This window comes from Rhinoderma darwinii, chromosome 13 (assembly GCF_050947455.1).
Source record: "Rhinoderma darwinii isolate aRhiDar2 chromosome 13, aRhiDar2.hap1, whole genome shotgun sequence".
Taxonomy (NCBI): domain Eukaryota; kingdom Metazoa; phylum Chordata; class Amphibia; order Anura; family Rhinodermatidae; genus Rhinoderma; species Rhinoderma darwinii.
The window spans coordinates 24448889-24470393 of record NC_134699.1 but is presented as its reverse complement, the minus strand read 5'-3'; the positions used below and the strand labels follow the sequence as shown (position 1 = coordinate 24470393).

The following is a 21505-nucleotide window of genomic DNA, read 5'->3' as shown; positions in this document are numbered from 1 at the left end:
GAACACCAACATAGACATGTGGGTAAAACATCAATGTCACCAGAAGTAATATGCCCCTGCCTCATGGTAAGTCCAAAATGACATGTAATGTCCTGGCTTCACAACTGTTATACTCTGGTTAATAAATGTTATAAGAGTTTGTAATTTGTGTTATTGGCTGTAGAACCCAGGAAAGGGAATGTCTATGTCTCTGTCACATGTGTGCGGAGATCCATCAGGTCTGTATGGTGACAGTCTCCTTCGTTTGCTGTCCTCGACGTAAGCTGTGAGGTCTCCCCAGTGGTTCGGTTCTTCCTCTTTCCCACGATTGTCTAAAAAGGGATGAAACCAACTTGCGGGTGCAGGGCTTGGTTTGGGATGGTACTGTGCTGGTCCTGCCCAGGCGGAGCTCAAGGTATCTGCATAATATGCTAATGGGGCTGGCTGAGGATAACACTTCATTGCATACGCTGCAGCCATTTTGCTCGCTGTGTCGTAATGTGTGTAGTCCCGGTGTGGAGCAATGCTTTGTGAGGACAAATACCAAGGAGGTGGCTCTTTCTGCTCCACAGAATAGAGGCGGGTGGTTTGCAGAGGGTCCTGCAAGTAAGAAGGATAAAGGACGGGCGGAGATGGGGTGAGGCGCTCACCTGCAGACTGGACACACAACCTGTAAAACAGGGGAGAATGTGAAACGCACATCTTGGAAATCTAAAAACATTCAGGTTTCCTTACCCGGAGATCAGGTCAATCTTTGATTAAAGGCTATCCATTTATTCCACACAATACCACAAGATTTACAAATACACAGGCATACTTAAAAGGTTATTCCCAACTATGACATTTTTGGCATATTGCAGGTTATGCCATAAATCTCTGATAGATGCTAGTCCCAGTTCTGGGACCCGCACCTATATGGAGAATGAGCGTTACCAGACCACCCGTTTCGCCTAGTGAGGCTGCTGATTCTAAGCGAGGACTAAGTAGAGAAGCGTCTCTCCCCGTGCTGTTTTATGGGAGTTACGGAAACAGCCGAGCAGCTCTTGTAACTCACATAGAAAAAAAAGTGGAGAGAGCCATGCATATACGCGACCCCGTTTCTGGAATCGGCAGTAATCGGCCACCTCACCAGGTGAAATGAGGACCTCTATGTTCTCAATATAGGTGCGGGTAACAGCACTGCAGTCCATGCAAGGAAATTGACAGAGTAGTGTGAATAATAAAACATGGTGACATCAGCAAGAAGGTAATACTGCCCCTTCTCAGAAAGATGGCAGGAGCGACAGGTCATCTAATGATAAATAGATTTGGGTTGTATTTGTAAATGAGACTCTAGGTATGTACTGCAGATATAAGCCCAAAAGCAGTGAAATTCACATAGGAACAGCTTCTCATTCATGCGGATACAGTCCGAGACACAAACATCACATATGCTGAGATCTGACGTCTTACTGACCCCATTATTCCACTGGGTACTTGTGATTCACAATGATCCCTGAATCCTTTAGCAAATGGATTGTGATCAATTTTCAGCTGTGTGATCTGCAATAGATTACAATACATTACACAAATGTCACACAAGTCCTGTGATTATTTTAACGAGATCCTCTTAAGACGTTTGGGCTATAAAATGAACATGGTGGGCTGTACAGGTCTCATAGACAATGCTAGGATTACTTCTTTACATTGTTTGGGGGAGATCTGAACCCCAATATCCTTATTGATGCCAATATAAATCACGTTCGAGGGAGTCCACAGCGGTGAGGAAGTGTCGCAAGATAAACATGGTTGCTTATTTATTGTTTGATTGGCTGTCTCTGTTATGTACTCTTTCAAGCAGCATTTACGTTGGCAACAAGAAATATTTTGGGGGTCTAATGTCCCCTATACAACAATGTATAAAATGTAGAGAGGTTACACCAGCATTGTATAGAGCCGTGGATCTCAACCTGTGGTACATGTACCTCTGGGGTAAACACAAAGTCACAGTGTTGTGATCATAGTTTGGAGGGGGGTTTGAGAAGGGCCTGCTTGGCTAAGAAAAATTGAGTGACCCTTATTCACACACTGCAGTTTTGCTGCAGATTTTGCATGTATTTTTTTTAAGCCAAAACCAGGAATGGAACCTAAACAAAAGACATTTAAGGAAGATCTAGGTCTGCTCTCCTAGATCCAATTCTGGATAAAAAAAATATGCATGCAAAATCTGCTGCAAATCTGCACTGTGTGAACAAGGCCTTAAATAAATAACGTACTAGACTTCTTCTCACAAGGAACAGCACCCTCACCTATTGCTTCTGTGAATATTCTCATCATCTAAATGACTACATCGCCAACCACTGCATTTTGGATTAGTAGAAGAAAAACCGTAATAATGGTGCATTCACACACGGCAGATTTTGTTTCATAAATTTCTGCGACTGAAAATCAGTTCCATTTGTCTGAATGGAGCTGGCAGAAAACCATGCACCTGCTGCAGAAAAAAACAAAACAACATTAAGATGAATGCTACTGATTTTCAGTCGCAGAAAGGTTTTCAACAAAATCTGTCACGTGTGAATCCACCCTAAGGTGCTCAGGAACATTATAGATTTAGAATCTAAATGCAGTTCTTTCTGTAGAATAATACGCCTATTCTTTTTAACGATGGCTTGTGCACAACACATGAACCGAAGATCGTATTTGTGGCCTTGGAAAGATAAAAACAGCACAGTGTTTGTTTACATGCGGGCAGCATGTTATTGCTGCAGTCAATACGAGGGCTCAGAGCTGCCGTGTTGTATTCCTGGCGTCATGGTGCCCATCGCTAAGCGTTCAATCAAGGAATACAACATATGACCGATGAGCCCTCTGATTGGCTGTAGCGGTAACATCTAGCCCACATCTAAACCAACACTAGGAGGACCATCAGAGCTTTTAATGCTGATTTGTTTTTTATTATAGGACATTTACAGCCGTTCGAAAAAAATAAATAACCGTGAGAACACCTTTAACTACTATTAGGTTTCTGGCAGAGGTCTTTCAGTTGTGGTTGTTTTTTTGTTTGTTTTTTCTCTAATATATATATATAATTTTTTTTATGAAGGCCAGGATCATACACACACACTGTTTCGATGCTGTTATCTCCAGGCAAAGCCTCTTCTGGCTATACTATGATTGGCCGTCCATGTAATGCATGGACCGGCTGGGTCTGAGAGAGTTCTGCCTCATAGATGGGGTGTCCATAAGCCCTAATAGAGCAGCTGTCAATGGGTAGTGTTTATAAGACAATCCCTTTAATTTTAGACCTACTTGGCTGCTCCACCTATGCATTTAATTTTGTCATTTTTTAATGTTGGTTGCTGATCCAGTTTTAAAGCATTAAAGAATATATTGGGGCTATCGGAAAAAAAAGGATTTTATTTTTACTTTCCCAAAAAAAAAAAAAGACATCATAACACATACTCACTTCAGCATTTTGATAAGCAGTGACTGCTATGAATTGTGTCTCTGGAAAGGTGAAGGTATGACTTTGAGCTTCGGGGTTGCCAGAATCTGATACGGATGTCACATGGAGTTGAGGCTGGTACTTATGAAGAGACTGCAAAACCACCATCTGTAAAGTCGGAGTACTTGTCAGATCTCATCAGTGGCAATTCCTGACATGTGCATGTACTATGAAACTGCATTTATTATAGGAATGCTGTAAAATTACGGATCCATGCAAAAAACATGCATGGAAAACGGAGTACCTACTGTTTCGTATTACGGACTCCTAAGCAGTCCGTATGGTGCCTCTCTGTACCTTATTTTCCCAAAGAAGCGGTTTTGCCTTATAAATTTGTAGGCTGAACTCTGATTAGTCGTTATCTAGTTTCAAGTAGTTTTCATACACGTCTCTTTCTGTTAAAAACTGTGTTGCTTTCCATATATGTATCGGTTTGTCTTAAAGAGGACCTGTCACTAGGTCATATTACCAGAATATCGCTGTCTCCGATTCCAGAGCTATTTTTCTTTTTTGCTGGACCCTCCTCCCCTGTTCCAGAGATATGGCCCACTGTTATATTGGCTCCCTATATGCTAATTTGCTGTAGTTAGCCAACGGGGTGGAGCTAGCTTCCCTGCGTCTGATGCTGACCAATCAGCAGTAGGCAGCTTGACGGTAGTTCAATTCCTGTTAGCTAACTACAGCAAATTAGTATACAGCGTGCCAACACAACAGTGGCCCATATCGCTGGAACGAAGCGTCCAGAAAAAAAACGTGCTGGAATCAGGGAGACAGCGGTATTCAGGTCCGTTAACTATGATTTCGCCTCTTTTACATCTTAGAAACCACAGTGAAAACCTGCACCACTGCGTAAAGTCCATATAATTATAGAACGTTTCTGTCCGAATGCATTTACTCATGAATGTCATTAGTATCTATGTCTATATAAGAAATACATATATACATCATTATTTGGGCTTTCATACCTGTGATAAATTACTAGAGGCCCCTTTATTGTTGGTCAGTTTTAGTTTGCTGAATGTCACCTCCTGTCTCATCCAGTGTGCACCCGTGTTGGGAGAATCTGGATGATGGTAAATTCGGTTTCCTGGTAAGGAAGGAATTATATTTAATTAGATATTGGATGAAATAGAACTTTTTCTTGAAAAAACTCATTCTGTTTCCTGTATTTTTAATTTTTTTTTATACTGTGTGTATGTATGTATGTATATATATATATATATATATATATATTACGTTTCGGTGTTTTTTTCTCATCTCAACTATATGCATCTACCACATTAACCATACTTTCTGATTTTAGATTTTTTTTGCCTATGAGTCTGCACTGTATTACTATGTTTGGGCAATTGTCTTATATACCATGCATAAGCAACATGAATTTACTGTACATCTCATTTAGTTTGTGTTATCGTGTGACATATACAATAATGTGCTGAACTTGAAGGCCACGGCTTCTTCCTGGAATTAATACCTGGCATGTTGCCCTCAGCCTTGCCACATTGGATCCACTTTCCACCTTGGAATCTCCAGTGATTCTGATCTGCCAAAATCACATCAACATGTAAAGTGTACTGAGCCAGGGGATCCAGACCTGACACGCGGTAACTGAGGAATGGGAACATGCGCCTATGAGAGGGAATACACATCAAAATGTACGACATTAGTTAATATAAAACATATTCTATGACTTTATAGTTATCTACTACTCTATGAAATCTAGTGATAGAATTTAGATTCAGGTCCACAATTTGAGTCAAAACTCCATAAGGAGTCTCCCTGCAAACTCCGAAAAACCGGAACATTATATGTGGCAACAGGAACGTGTAGAGAGAAGCCAAAAGCAAAAATCAAATTGGTAACCCTACTGGTTCACATTACTACACCCCTATTTCAGAACAGAAACAGAAGAACGTATCGGTTTTTATAAAAACTCACAGCATTTTCTGACACAGAACAGGTATAGATCTCCGTTGTTATTTTAAGCGGTTGTCTTAGCAGACAAACTCTTTTCCATATGCCCTCCTTGCGTCTCATGCTCTGGCAGCCATCCCATTCGTGTGTTATATGGTTGGCCATTCCTTTGAATGCCCTGTATCATTTAAAAAAGGGTCGTGATGATTTAACCCTATTAAGACTGGAAACTCCAGTTTAGGAGTTAGGGACTCGCAAGTCTGGGGATCCTTGTCGTGGATTGCGAGCTTGCGTCCTTTTGGCCAAAATGATTACCAATACCCCAGGTATTTTTCATTATTATGTATATTCGCTTCTCTTGGACACAGCCGGGTCTTTGATGCTGGGAGAGCTTGGTGTGTTGTTGTTTGGCATAGCAAGCAGGGTAGCCCGCTCTATGAATTATCAAGGCGTCACAAATAGGCTTCTACCTGGCTATACACGTTGTGCCTCATGACGTACACACTATCCCTCCATGTTTCACTCACTTGCACCCCATTATCCATTTATTTCTATTGAGGCACTTCACTCATTACTGCCCCCTATTTTTCACTCATAGTATTACACTTGCACACACACTATTCATTTATTATTTCTTACTACACATCCCATGCACCACACACCACTCCCCTCAAGACTAGTGGGAGTGGCTATTATTATTTAAAGCACCTGCTCACCCTTTCATCAGCGTTTCTGACCTGGCTGTGTCCATTTGTAAGTATGGCCTTTTTCGGTGTTTTTGTATATGTCCCCTTGTTTTTATCGGTCCTATTAAAACTGGGTTAACATGAAGGCAGCCCATCAATCCACATGTGTTAACCTACAGATTTTGCTTTGTTTTTTACCCATTACATTACAATCTTGAAATCCGAAGCCTTTTGAAAAACTCCACTCTCTTGTATTTACTGTATTGTTTAACTGCACTGAGTAACCAGAGATGAAGCATGTGAACATGCTCAATAGGTGCTGTGTTGGTCCCGGTGATCATGTCACATGTTTGCCGGGATGCCAGTAATGGGAGGCTGATGATTGGTCTAACTATTATATACCCAGAGTAAAGGGGAGGAAGCCTCCAGCTCACCGTTCCAGCACCCGACACCTTCGCCTCGCCCGGATCTCCGCGACGGTCCGCGGCAAACAATAGTGGATTAGGAAAGAATTTGATCCAGCGCTGCAGGTATGTGATTTAAAAAGGATCTCGGTCCCACTTTTATTTGTATCAAAAATTTAAAATTCGATATCAGGTGCATTCAGGCATCAAGGCAGTATTTTGTAGGTATTCAGCGCCATGGATGCCATGATTAAGAGCACTAGTCGTGCTTGAAACGCGTAGGCGCTGAATACCTACAAAATACTGCCTTGATGCCTGAATGCACCTGATATCGAATTTTAAATTTTTGATACAAATAAAAGTGGGACCGAGATCCTTTTTAAATCACATACCTGCAGCGCTGGATCAAATTCTTTCCTAATCCACTATTATATACCCAGCACCGTCCTAAGGCTGGGTTCACACGAGCACATTAACGTCCATAATGGACGGACGTATTTCGGCCGGAAGTCCCGGACCGAACTTAGTGCAGCGAGCCGGGCTCCTAGCATCATAGTTATGTACGACGCTAGGAGTCCCTGCCTCTCCGTGGAACTACTGTCCCGTACTGAAAACATGATTACAGTACGGGACAGTTGTCCTGCAGAGAGGCAGGGACTCCTAGCATCATACATAACTATGATGCTAGGAGCCCGGCTACCTGCACTGAGTTCAGTCCGGGACTTCCGGCCGAAATACGTCCGTCCATTACGGACGTTAATGTGCTCGTGTGAACCCAGCCTAACAGTGACAATAGTCACTATAACAGTTATAGTTATGACTGATTTTTCATTTACAGTAAAAAAAAATGATAGCGTCAAATAATAAAGTCCCCCAATGGTCTTTCCTAATAGAAAAACATAAATAAAATAAATTCAATAAAAAATATACACATAAAATACCCCTCAAAAAAACTACCCCAGCCAATCATTTTTGTAACACTTGCCCTGACCCACTTACCCTAAAATTTACAGTAGACAATGACAATCACAAATAAAGTCCTATTTTAAGATAACACTATATTATTACCAGAAAAAAATAGCTAGAAAGTAAAAATGTATATTATTGAAAAAAAAATAAAAATTAAAAAATGTGTAAAAAATAAAACATGCGTTGAAAAAACTGCAAAAATCACGTTGCCAGCTTGACAAATCGAAAAGTTATAGTTGTTTAATGTTTAAACCGGGTAATACAAAAACCAGTGTTCAATTACGTGTACGTTTCAGCGTCCTGTCGCACCACTAACGGTGTTATGGGCATTTTGGAGGTATGTATTCCTGGACTTTATTTCCTATTGTTAACAGCATTGCGGTACTACATGTAGAAAACACATATATGCTTTTGCATACTTTTTGTTTGCAGCTTTGAATTCAGTCAGCAAAATTCATACATTATGGAAAATCATGTTTCCAGAAAAAACATTCAGCTGGTGTGAGAGAAACGCCCCAACTAGTATGTATGGCGCCAAAATGTATCAGTATGTTATTTATAAAGCAATGTATTTGAACTTTTTCATAATATTATATGAAGACTTCTATTGTAACATGATGTCCAGGCAGAAATTTAATTTACATTTTAAAATAATTGTTGTGTTTTAGCCGGAAGTGGTACTTTCGTACTCCCCTCTCCTTATACAGATAGTATGCTCCTAGTGGGCGGGGCAGTTCTCTAATACCAGGTGTCTGCTTAGGTTTGCTCTATGAACTAGGGATGTGTGAGGTGAGTGCGGCAGAACAATTTCCTGTCAGGACGGACTACTACACCCACCGTGCTGTGAATGACCAGAATGAGGGACGTGTGTCGGTAATTTATGACGGTAAAGCAGGCTTCAATTATTTGGCATTTTTACTTCTGACAAATGCCTAATAATCTGAATATTAGGCCTTATGTACAACAACTGTTAGGACAGAGAGCAGAGCAGTTGCCGTAGCAACCATTCAGAAGATGGCGCATCTTTTTCCGTGCGAAAATTAAACCTGTGGGGGTTTTTTCGGTTGCTAGGAGAAACCATCTTAAGGGCTCGTCCACAAGTAGCGGAATTGCTGCGTATTTTACGTCCGGAATTTCAGTTGGAAAATACGCTGCAGAATACAGTAGCAGCAAAGTGGGTGAGATTAGTTTAGTTTTAGTTTAGTGGCGTTTTTCTTTTGGCGCAATTGTGTACATGCTTTTTTTTCTGGCATTTTTTAAGTCCTATAGAGAAGCCTGTGGAAAAAAAATGGCTGAAAAAATGGCACACCAAGAGCACGCTGTTTTGGAAAAAAAACACTACTGACCGCTAAATTGACACAATAATACCACAAACTAGAACACAGTTGTATGTAGCGCTTTTTATATTTTACTCTAAACTTTAATGTAACATCTGGCTGCACTAAAAAACACCACAATGCAGTAAAACACTGTGTGTGAATCCAGCCTTAGGCCCCATTCACACGAGCGTGAATCACGTCCGTGTGCTGTGCGTTAAAACAACGCACAGCACACGGACCCATTGATTTCAATGGGGCCGTTCACACATGCGTGATTTTTCACGCAGCAAGAGTCCGCTGCGTGAAAGATACTGCATGTCCTATATTGGGGCGTTTATCAATGACATCAATGGGCGCGTGAAAACCACGCACCGCACACGGATGCACATGCGTGTTCGGTGAGTGATGTGCGCATCAATTCAGTTGGAAAAAAAAAAAACGCATGCCCCTCGCAATGCACACTGATGCATAACGCCACACACACACAGACCCGATTCACACGCATTTTTCCCAAGCGTGAATCGGACACGCTCGTGTGATGAGGCCTTGGCCTCATATCTTATGTTTCCTATAAACAGGTCTGTAGTTTCACTTTCCTATTAAAACTTTGCATCCTTTCGTACTTGATTATTTTTAGTTTGGGCCATTCCTCCATGACGGCAACTACAGTGCCCCATCAGAGTGACGCTCCATAAACATGATCTACAATACTGACCGCAGAGCGCTCCTCTTCAGCATAAGGCCGCAGGCACATCCCTGACCTTTTTATACGGCCGCAAAACAAGGATTTGCAAAACACGGCCCGCACATAGATGGCTTCCGTGTGCAGTCCATTTTCTTTAACAAACTATTGAATCGAATGAGGGAGACTGAGCCGCAAAAACTGACGGGAATAAGGGTACGTTCACACACTCAACAAAAAACGGCTGTAAAATTCCAGAGCTGTTTTCAAGGGAAAACAGCCTCTGATTTTCAGACGTTTTTTAAGCATCAAGTGTTATTTGATGCGTTTTTTTACGGCAGTTTTTGGAGCTGTTTTTCTATTGACCCAATGCAAAACGGCTCCAAAAACGGCTCAAGTAGTGACATGCACTTCCTTTTTACGGGGTGTTTTCTTACGCGCCGTTTTTACAAGCGCCATGTAAAAAACACCCCGTGGGAGCGGTACGCAGTTTTTCCCATTGAAATCAATGGTCAGATGTTTGGAGGTGTTCAGCCCCCGTATTTTCAGCAGTTTTTTAGGGCGTTTACGGCCCGAAAAATGGCTGAAAATAGGCTGTGTGAACAAATGTTCACACGGGCGACTTTCAGCCATTTTTCAGGCAGTAAACGCCCAGTAAAAGGGCTAAAAATGCGCGGGCTTAACGCCTCCAAACATCGGCCCATTGATTTCAATGGGGAAAACGGGGTTTCGTTCCAACAGGGCGTTTTTTTACGCGGCCGTTTGGAAAAACGGCGTGTAAAAAAACACCACGTAAAAAGGAAGTGCATGTCACGACTTGAGCCGTTTTTGGAGCTGTTTTGCATTGGGTCAATAGAAAAACAGTGCAAAAAACGCATCAAATAACACTTGATGCTTAAAAAATGGCTGAAAATCAGGAGCTGTTTTCCCTTGAAAACAGCTCCGTATTTTCAGAAATTTTTTGTTAAGCGTGTGAACATAGCCTAAGACTTGCTCAGAGTTTTGTCGCTCAGGCACACGGATCCACAAAAAAAAAGGATGTGTGCATGGCCCCATAGAATTGAATGGGTCAGTGTGCTATCTGTTAAAAAAAACGGATAGCACACTGAAGAAAATAACTGATGTGTGCATGAACCCTAAGGGTATGTGCACACGATAACGACAATTACGGCTGAAATTACGGAGCTGTTTTCAGGAGAAAGCAGCTCCTGCATTTCAGACGTAATTGCTCGTACTCGCGTTTTGCGAGGCGTCAATTACGGACGTAATTTGGAGCTGTTCTTCATTGAAGTCAATGAAAAACGGCTCAAATTACGTCCCAAGAAGTGTCCTGCAATTCTTTGACGACGCTGTCATTTTATGCGCCGTCTTTTGACAGCGACGCGTAAAATTACCGGTCGTGGGCACAGTACGTCGGCAAACCCATTGAAATGAATGGGCAGATGTTTGCCGACGTATTTGAGCCGTGTATTCAGGCGTAATTCGAGGCGTAAAACGCCTCGTTTACGCCTGAATATAGGTCGTGTGAACCCAGCCTCAGGCTCTGATCACATGCTTAACATAATTTGTCTATAGGTTCAGACAGCACCAGATAAGTGGAAGAGTGGGGTTTTGCACGGATAGGGGCCCAACCCAAATATAAATATAAAAAAGTATCCGGCACACCAATGTTGAAACAAAGGTATTTTTATTTTGTTTTTAATGCCAGTGGTAGAGTGCGACGTTTCGGTCTAAGTGACCTTCATCAGGCACTGAGCCGTGCTGGAAATCTGTATAGACGAGCGCTAGCGGTGCTGATAGCGGCTGGCCGCTGTGTCATATAAAAATGCCTTTGTTTTAACATTGGTGTGCCGGATACATTTTTATATTTATACATGCTTACATAAGTCATTTGGGGATGGGGGGTAATATCATGGTGGATCAAATAAATGTAATGGATTTGACGTATCCGTCATGGATTCTGTATAAGCAAAACCTGTGACTCCAGTGTAAACAAAACATTCTGACTGCCCGCAGCAACCACTAGGGGCGCCTGCACAGTATTCTCAGTGCAGGAATAAGGAAACTGGCTAGCGGCACTATGTTGGGGGCACTCTGGGCACCACAAAATGTGCCCTATTTTGCACTGTTTAATTGGTCAAAGTATGACTCAATATAGCGTTATGCAAGCACTATATGACCCCAGATATGGGCGACGTATCGCGATACGTATCGCATTGTCTGTTTGACTATCTGAGCAAAATATGGCACTCTAGACAATGTAAGTGAATGTTCACACGCAGTGTTTTCAGGCATATTTCGTGGCGTTTACGCCTCGTAAAATGCCTGAAAAAATGGAAGCTGGACGCCTACAAACATCTGCCCATTGAAATCAATGAGAAAAGCAGCATTTAGTTCATACGGGGCGTCTTTTTACGCCGCTGTTTTAAAAAATGGAGTGTAAAAAGACACTCCGTAAAAAGAAGTAGCATGTCACTTCTTAAGGCATTTTTTTTTAGCTGGTTTTCCATTGAACACTATGAAAAACGCCTCAATAGAAGCCTCACAAAAGAAGCTCCAAATTAAAAAAAAGCTTCATTTTCAGCTTCAAAAACGCCTGAAAATCAGAGGCTGTTTGACAGCTCCGTGTGGCAGCATTATATGATGCGCGGCTGCGTGGTTTTCGCGCAGCCGCCATCATTATGACGCGCCATTTGGATGTTTGTAAACAGAAAATCACGTGGTGCTTTTCTGTTTACATTCATCCTTTTGACAGCTGCTGCGCGAAACAGCCAGTTCGCACGGAAGTGCTTCCGTGCGACCAGCATGGTTTTCACGCACCCATTGACTTCAATGGGTGCGTGATGCGCGAAAAACGCCGAGATATTGAACATGTCGCGCTTTTTACGTAGCGGACAAACGCTGCGCAAAAAGCACGGACTGTCTGCACTGCCCCATATACTGCTATTGGTCCATGCGAGCCGCGTAAAAACCACGCGGCCTGCACGGACGCAATTCACGTTCATGTGAATCCACCCTAAGTCCATCATAAAAATAAAAAAAATGTCGTGCTCCATTGCATTCTGTAATATGGAGATATTCTCTCCCTAGAAACATTACTTCTAGTGGAGAATATCTCCAACATATGCTACCATACAGTGGCACAATTGGCCCAGTCTGTCAGGTCTAGTTTATTAGGATTTGTTCACACAGTGCAGAATTTGCATGTATTTTTTAAGCCAAAACCAGGAACGGAACCTAACAGAAGAAATAAAGAAAAACCTTGTAGATCTTCTCTCCTAGATCCAAATCTGGTTTTTGCTTAAGAAATGCATGCAAAGTCTGCAGCAAATCTGCACTGTGTGAACAAGGTCTAAGGGTGCAGTCAGATGCAACAGATTTTGTTACAGAAATTTCTGCGACTAAAAATCTGTTCCATCCATCTGTATGGAACTTGCAGAAATCCATGCACCTGCTGCAGAAACAACCACATTCAGATGAATGGAACTGATTTTCAGCTTCAGGAATTTCTGCAACAAAATCTACCGCATTTGACTGCACCCTTATCTTTGTAGAAGCAATATATGAAGAAAGCTTACGGAGTACTGAACCGTCCATCAAAATGAGTCATACACTGGATAGATTAGCAATTTGCACACGGCCGTATTTACCGCTCTGAGTCATGGTACCAGGCTTACTTGAAGTCCTATGTAAAATCACCAAAAAATTATAGTAGTATCACTTTGAGTTTTGCCAAATGACACACTTCGTTCTGTATCTGTATGCAATGTGCTGCACCCACCAACGTTTTCAATGACAGTGGTTGGGGGAGCAGTGCATCCCCTGACTGCTGTCATGGTTTGGGGGACACGGCCTAAGATCCAGGGCTCAGGCCTAGAATTCCCTGTGCTGTTACCGAGACGAAGGGAAGGTTTGTACACCCCATTCTGTTATATAAGGTATATGTGTATGTAGTTTCAATAGTCTCACTTGGAATCCAAATCATCGGAGCAGGTGTGGATAAGGAATAAAGTCCTTAATTATTCCATAGAAGATATAAATTAAATTGCCGTATTGGACCTCACTGCTCAACGATGTATGTAAAAAATTAGTTCTTGGTAGACAAGCTAGTATCCTCTTATCGAAATGTCACTTTGTATACCATGATGTAGACCCAATCAGTTGCTCTTCCACCGCCTGCTGGGTCCTCTAGTTCTCCAAGGATAAAAGGCACCAGCATCCAACTAAGAGACCTTCGCGGATGCTAGATGAGGCGAGCGCGATCACACATACCCTAACACCGCAACCACTTAAAAAGGAAATACAATTTTATTATACTCGCTAAGAATCCAAGATAAAATAGGCATATCAAAAAACGTCAAAAACGCGGCACACCGTATCTCTGCCCAACCCCGGGTTTTGCCATTTCGGCTTCTTCCGGAAAGGTCTCTTGGTTGGATCCTAGTGCTTTTCATCCTTGGAGAACTAGAGGAACCAGCATATGGTGTAAAGAGCAACCTGTTGGGTCTAACCCCTGGTATACAAAGTGACATCTCGATAAGCGGATACTAGCTTGTCTACCCAGAACTCCATCGTTGAGTGGTGAGGTCCAATAATGCAATTTAAAAAAATTAATTAAAAAAAGTGCATTCTGTTATATAGTTTACATGTGAAATATATATCCAGTTATTGTATAATATTCCTGAAAATTAATAAGACCTATTGCCTTCAAGTTCCAGGCAGTGTAGTCTTGAGAAAGGAATTACTAGTCGATCTTATTTTACATAACGGAAGAGTGCAGCGGCGGCAGGTGTAATCACAAATCATTACTTAATCCACCAGGAAGCACGAATGCCAAGTTATTCACAGGATCATGGCATGTTCACTATTGATTTCTCTCACCATCTGCAAAGCGGGCCTTCTAGAAACAGCTCTTAAAGGTTGCACAGGGCAATACTGATTTTGTAGATTCTTATATAACCGGATAATAAAAACCACTAACAGAATTAACAACACTAATAATAAATAACGAATAACGCAAAGGATTTTTATGCATATTCCGCAGCTATTGTGGAAAAACCTAAGAAAGAAAGTGTTTCTTAAGTGTTAAGAAAATGTTTTACACCATCTAAGAAATTGAGATGTTAACCGAGAAGGAAATCATAGAAGTATTTTTAATGCAAAAAGTAAGGTAAAAATAAACTTGTAAATGATGCGATTGTGAGAACGCCTTAATTCAGGATGTTGTCTTAGTAACGACACACACCATATGTTTTGTATCATGTCAAGAAGCATAACAAAAATGTTTTATTTGTAAACCATCACTGAATGGAAAAAAAAAAAGCAACACATTTTTAAGGAGTATGGTATTAAGACTAATTAAAAGCGATATTGGACATCTTTATTGCTGTTGTCAGGTTATAAAGAGCATGTAGCATGGGTTTTGGACTGTTTCATATGGCTTTAATATGGACATAACAGCCGGACCTCTCTGCGATTGTACTAAAATGAACTTGGATCAATGTATCACGGCTGTGCAAAACAGGCCGAAGGCCAATTTCATACGAGCCTTTTCATCCGTGTCATATCTGTATTTATATGGTCCATATAGCATTTGTTTTAGTATTATGGATCTATATTCTGCATATGAAGATACGTATATACACATGTGAAAAAGGCCTTTGAGGTATTAAAAAAATAAATAAAAAAAGGATGGTTTCTTATCTAGGACCGTAACTCAATTTGGAGCCGAAGTCAAACTGCTTATTGTCTAGAGAGGACGTTAACCCTAATTATTCTTTATTCACAATCTAGTGTCATTATTGGTTATAACATATTATCTCCCTGTGGGAGACCTGTTTTTTTATCTTGGATTATTTGGGAGGTGAAGGTTATTGTGAGGGCTCATCATGGTCGTACTACCGATCTGTATTTCATATATATGTAATATGGCTCCCATATGGGCCCATACTGTTCCTTTGTGTACCCCAATTTCAAACATTTCAATAATCGGTCAGGAATTCATTAATATGGAAACATGCTTCGAGGGGAGTATACTGCGCCAAATGTGGACTCCATGTGCTTTCTCACAGCTTTGCTGTGTACATGAGGCCTAATACTGTATTTTTCTGCAGAGCATTGTGTATTATACAACTGGAATGCTTATACATTTATTTTTGGATCCTAAATCTCTGATTTATTTTTTTAGTCACAATAATAAAGGTCTTCTGAAACAGAATTGGAGACCTAATTTTGAAATGATCCATATTCATATTATAAAAAACAAACAAGCTCTTCCAAGGAACACTATCTAACTCTATAGAGTACTTATGTAGCAGAGTTGAGTTTCCCATATAACACAATTCAATGTATTATCCTGATTGTCTATCTATCCTATCTATCTATCTATCTATCTATCTATCTATCTATCTATCTATCTATCTATCTATCTATCCTTTTTTTCTGATCTAGGCCCTGTTTTATCTCACCAGCCATACAGAGACTGATTCTGATGTGTCCACAATACGCAGAAGGGTATAGCTGTGTCCAAACCACTAAACCACAAAGAAGTTTGAGCGAAATGCAAGGGTATATATTTTTAAGTATGTAAGTATGTTGTTTTTTTTAACTTAGCTGTTTGTATTTTTACTAATTTACATTAAATTTAAAGCAGTCAAACTACTCTGCATAGCCTCACTTACTTAGTGTTTGTTTTTTTTTAACACTTACATACCGGTAATTAAATTCCTTAACAATATACAGTGTATAAAGTGAAATTTCTTAATTCTTATGAATCACGGTGGAATATTATATGTTTTCAGTGCAAGGCAAGTATCTGAACACTTTTTCTTTTTAAGTCAGCAGTTTCAGGGGTTCATAGAATACTGTAGACACGGTGTCTGAGCTAATTTAACTTTAGCAATAAACTACTTTGAGTTCATTTCTGACCTTCTTTTATTCAACTCCTGAGCATGAGTCCTTAAGGCTGGATTCACACACAGCACTTGGCTGTGCTTTTTTCGTGTAGTTTTTAATGTCCTTTTTTTTTTGTTGTTGCATTATTTTGCCAGATGTTACATTAAAGCCTATAGTAAAATTTAAAACAAATGCACAACAGACAACTGCGTTTTGGTTTGTGGCGTTTTTTAGGCAATTTTGTGGTCTGGGCATTTTTTCCAAACACATCATGCTCTTGGTATGGCGTTTTTTCAGGCATTTTTCCTATAGGCTTCTCTATAGGACTTCCAAAACGCCTGAAAAAAAGCCTGTAGACAATGAAAAACGCCTTGAAAAACGCATGTTACATTACCTTTTTTGATGAAGTTTAAATTGGCAGAAAAACTCCCTGTGGCCTTACAGTAAATGTATATTACATGCAGGAGGTGAATACTACTGTAATGAGCTTGTACCAAGTTATAATAATATATATAATATAATAATTGCTGTAATATGCATTAATACAAGACCTTTGCATGGCACATTTTGTCCTTTTTTTCAAAAAAATTTCAGTGACTTGAAAATCCCTTAAAACTACAGCAGAGTATATTACTGGGCAGCACTGTTATATGTATATACATTGTATACTGCGATAACCATATCTCACTTAACTCCTATAACTATGTGTCGACAAGTGTAACACCCACATTTTCTTATGCATTCACGAAGTCATCTATATACAGGATGTAACAAGCACCATAGAGCAGTAGTAGCTAACATTTAAAAATATTATATGTAAATACATTTAATATTATATAAAATTGAGGGTATATGCGAACTGTGGCACAGCTCGAACCTCTTGGGACCTGATGCATAATCTGTAACAAATTAGTCGGTGAGTCAGAAATTATAGAAAACTTTTGCCACAGTGAAACATCTAAAAAGGGATAATAAAGGCCCAAGTAAATTGTAATAGAAATAGTATGTTCCGCTACATTAATACCGCAGAAAGCACCCATTAAGGGGGTTATATATTTTTTTCTGTAATTACATTTTAATTTCAGTACCCTTTTGAATAATTTTGACAGTGTTTGTGTTTTTTTGTTATGTTTGATACTTCGTAACAATGAACCACTTATGTGTTTGCTTTTTTAATAACTGATAGGACAATGAAAAATACATCACAAATTCAGAATACATTTTCAAAGTGATCATGTTTATAGTGAAATGTGAAGAAAATAATACTGAGACACATGAAACTCAATGATTATTTAAAGGATCAGACACATTATAAACAATTCGTGAGGAAGCGAACGATGACCATGTTAATTACAACAATTTTTGAAGTTTTTGATTGGACAGACACATCCGTCTTTGTATCATTTTACAGAACAATACTTCTATTTTACACTTTCTTGTGCTGATGTAAATTCTCTTTCGCACTGATGGAAGAGCGCAACCATAATAAATACTTATGTATATTTCTGGTCTGGTACGAGGCCCATGAGGCAACTGTCTGCTATTGTTCAGTCCTCATACTACAATACTAAAGATTCTACTTGTAATAAAAAGATTAGTGGTGTTTGACAAGCAAACCCACACTTGTGTCATGTATGTGGCCATTTTACACACTTGGGGAATAATAGGATCTCTTTATTGGAGCAGAACGTCTTTCAGAATTGCTTCCAACAGTTTGCAAAACATTTCTAGCACATCTATAATACATTTAAAATATCTAGTAAACTGTATGTTTTATATGTAGGACTATAGTCATATAATTATAGGTAGAAAATAAAATGTCATTATAAATGTAACGTACAATATTTAGTACACTGTCTTTGCGTGTCTGTGTGTGTATATATATATATATATATATATATATATATATATTTGGTCTGTTTATACTCTTAAGAAACCTGTTTCAACCTGTCAAACCGTCTAGTTATTTGCCTAAAATGTAAAAAAAAATGTAAATCTAAAATATATCTAATATACAACAATAAAAACATTATACAGTACTATACATCCATGGTAAAAACATACCAAATAAAACGACTTGACAGACACTAACATCATATAATAATATAATATTCGATGGTCATTGCACCTATTTAAAATGACTCGGGTAAAAGTAATCGGTCTCTTAATCTAATGTATATATAGTTTTGTGTCATCTTTGTACTGAGTGAGGTTTTTTTTGTACATTTTGATTGCATCTTTATCTGTTGTTATTGTTGTGTCTGAGTGTCGAGACTTGTAGATGGTGTTGATAGTGAAGGAGCTGTTTTTGTCAGTATTTGATGAGTGTAATATTATATATCATATTGTAAAATTACTATATCATATCACAGTATATTGTTCTACTAGCATTATTAAGGCCTGTGCATTTTATGTACTATTAGTTTTGAATCATGAAAATCAAATTTTTGCTATAAAACGAGAACCATTACTCACCTGCCTTGCTTTGTGATGATCATTTCTGTCTGATGCTTGTGAAATTTGTCCCATAAGGTGTAGTTAGCTAGGTTTACCTGCACCTTTTCTGACTTTTGGCACCCCGGGCTTGAGGTGTGAGTGAAGGACTGTGGGAGGGGTAAGGAGAATGATAGATGTCCATCATCTTGGGCATAACTTTCAGCATCTTTCACATCATATTCCTGACTATAGGAGCAATTGGCGTGGGGTAAGTGGCGATCACTATGGGAATAAGAGTGACTGGGAGGTAGGTTTTCATCTCTGAAGCCAGCATGTTCATATTTGTTTTGCTGTGCCATTGGCAAACTCTGCAGCTCTTCAGCGGTCATGGTAAGTTTTTCATTTTGAATCCCCACTGTGCCCTTTTTTCTCACCGTGCTTTGCACATCAGTCCCATTCTGGATCCTTGTTCTGCTTTGTATGTCCTCTGGTTTCCGCATGTCCACTGAGCTCTGCATTTCTGTTTTGCTCTGAATACCTGCTTGGCTCTGCAGTCCTATTCTCTGCATCCGCAACATATTTGGCATCTTCAAAGTGCTCTGCAGCTCTGGTGTGCTCTGCATGGGTTGCTCTGCTGACAGGCTGTGCATCCGAGTTTCTCTATGCATTCTGACACGTAATGCTCTACTGCACCCATGGAACTATCTCAGAGCTACTCCTTTGGTGTCAGTGTCACACCAGGTGGATGTCACACAGGGGTCACGTGCGTATGTTGTATGTGTGTGTGGTGCCAGCCCCTCCTCAACCTAAATACACCTGTCACTATCACCCCATTACTTTGACACTTGTACTCAGTCCCTTCAACTTTCACACATTTGTCTACCCCTTAAAGTGTTTCTGTCCCCAAGTTTGTTTCACAGCCCTCTAGATCATGAGTCTTGACTAAGCTTCCCACCATGTGTCTGTCATAAGTAGTCTACACCTATCGTGCTGCACACTCTTACTGTGTCACCCAGTCACTTCTCTTGGAAACGTCTTATTCTGTCAGTCACTCTTCTCAGTGACTGCTTGTCATCTGGTTCCTGTGTCTCTGCATCTCTCTGTCTCTGATATCAAGGTTTTAATCATAGGAAATTTGACTGATCACTGATTGGTTAATGTCACCCCTGAATACTGCCTACAGTGACCTGTGAAGTGGTTGTGCCTAAAAGTCATTTACATCGTATACTGCACATATAGTATAAAGGCAAATAGACACATTTTGGGTTAATCCTTTTTACGTACATATCACATACTACTAAAAAAAATTCTTACCAACACTAACACCCATAATGTTAAAAATCAAATAACTCTCAGTAAATATAAATCCAGTTGTAAAGTTGTTAAAAGCGCAATTTGGCTATTCTTTGTTCCGTCCAATTCTGGGAAAGCAGGGTAAAAATATTTGGTCACAATTACTCTTTTCTAGAGTCCTGAATGGCAGAACTGCCTAGCTATTCACCAATGCTGGGCGGGGAATATATTGCTGCATAATTTGTTATTGATCATCTAAATGTTGAGCACTCTGGCAAAGCTTGATGACCACCCTTAAGTGAGCCATGGTGACCGCTACATTGGTTGTCACTCAGCTTTCCCAGAAACACATATAACTAAGAAAAGAATGGAAGGCATCACAACGTGACAGAAGAGGACAACTCAAGCAATGATATTTACTGGTGATTTTTCTTATTTTAAACAGAAATGCTTTTTAAATTGATCTGTAAAATGTATTTGTGACCATTTCATATCTTTATTATGCTCGATATCGTTTTGGGTGGTTACTGAAGTTCTGTAGGGGCATTTTTTGTGTTGTATGTCTGACTGTGTGTTTGCTAGAAGCATTTTGTGCGGTGAGCATATTTATTTTGAAGCGTGTGTGTTTGTGATGTAGTGTGCTGCGTGTTCTGCAACATGTGCAGGAAGTAACTCCTCAGATTACTGGCAGCTCTGGGAATCTGCCGGTAATATGAGCAGAGACAGAAGGAGATGTACAGGGTCAGTATATAAAAATATACACACATTGAAATCTAATATAAATAATAATGTGTGTGAAGTATTATAATTATATTTTTTTAAAAAAGTGGCCCCATATTTAATTTTAACTTCTTATTTATGTTAGTTTTTTTTGAGTCTTGAGAGGGGCTCCATAAACAGTCACATACACATTTGACAGTAACAGCTCACTTTTTATAAGGGGTTGGCTTCAGGATTAGAAATATTTAGACATCTGTGAGCATGGAGATCTTTTGCTTCACGCTATGTGTGGTGTGGTGCAGCGATTTTTCTAGTAACTCCTAAAAGCCATAGTGCCATCCATTCCCTGGACTGCTGTACAGTGTAAATATAAATAATGCACACATTTCCAAGAGTGTGCCATACAGTACCTATTTTCAGATTTACTGATGCAAAATCATAATATTGCTCAGAGTGCCATACTTTGCCCAGATAGTATCGTAACCCACATTTAGCCAAACCGTAACGCAGTGTCATACTAATATATGAGATAGAGCTACCAAGTCAATATTACCAATAGTACCACTATACAAGGGACAAACAAATACCGCCATACCATGACCTTATATTACTACTACATAGTAACTGAATAATACTACCTTACTGTTACTAAATAAAAAACACTATACAAAGACCAATATTACCAGCACACAGTGACCATATAGTGATAGAGACCAGTTCTA

General features: G+C 39.8%; 1 protein-coding gene across 1 annotated transcript; it reads right to left on the bottom strand.

Annotated features, from left to right (window-relative positions):
• Positions 1–19438, bottom strand: TBX21 (T-box transcription factor 21). The gene is made up of 6 exons (XM_075846288.1): positions 18810–19438; positions 4941–5095; positions 4432–4553; positions 3428–3574; positions 1436–1521; positions 1–649 (listed from the first exon to the last, which is right to left on the bottom strand). The coding sequence occupies exons 1-6, from the start codon at positions 19436–19438 to the stop codon at positions 151–153; spliced, it is 1638 nt and encodes a 545-aa protein (XP_075702403.1). The 3' UTR covers positions 1–150.
• Between the last annotated feature and the right edge of the window lie 2067 nt (positions 19439–21505).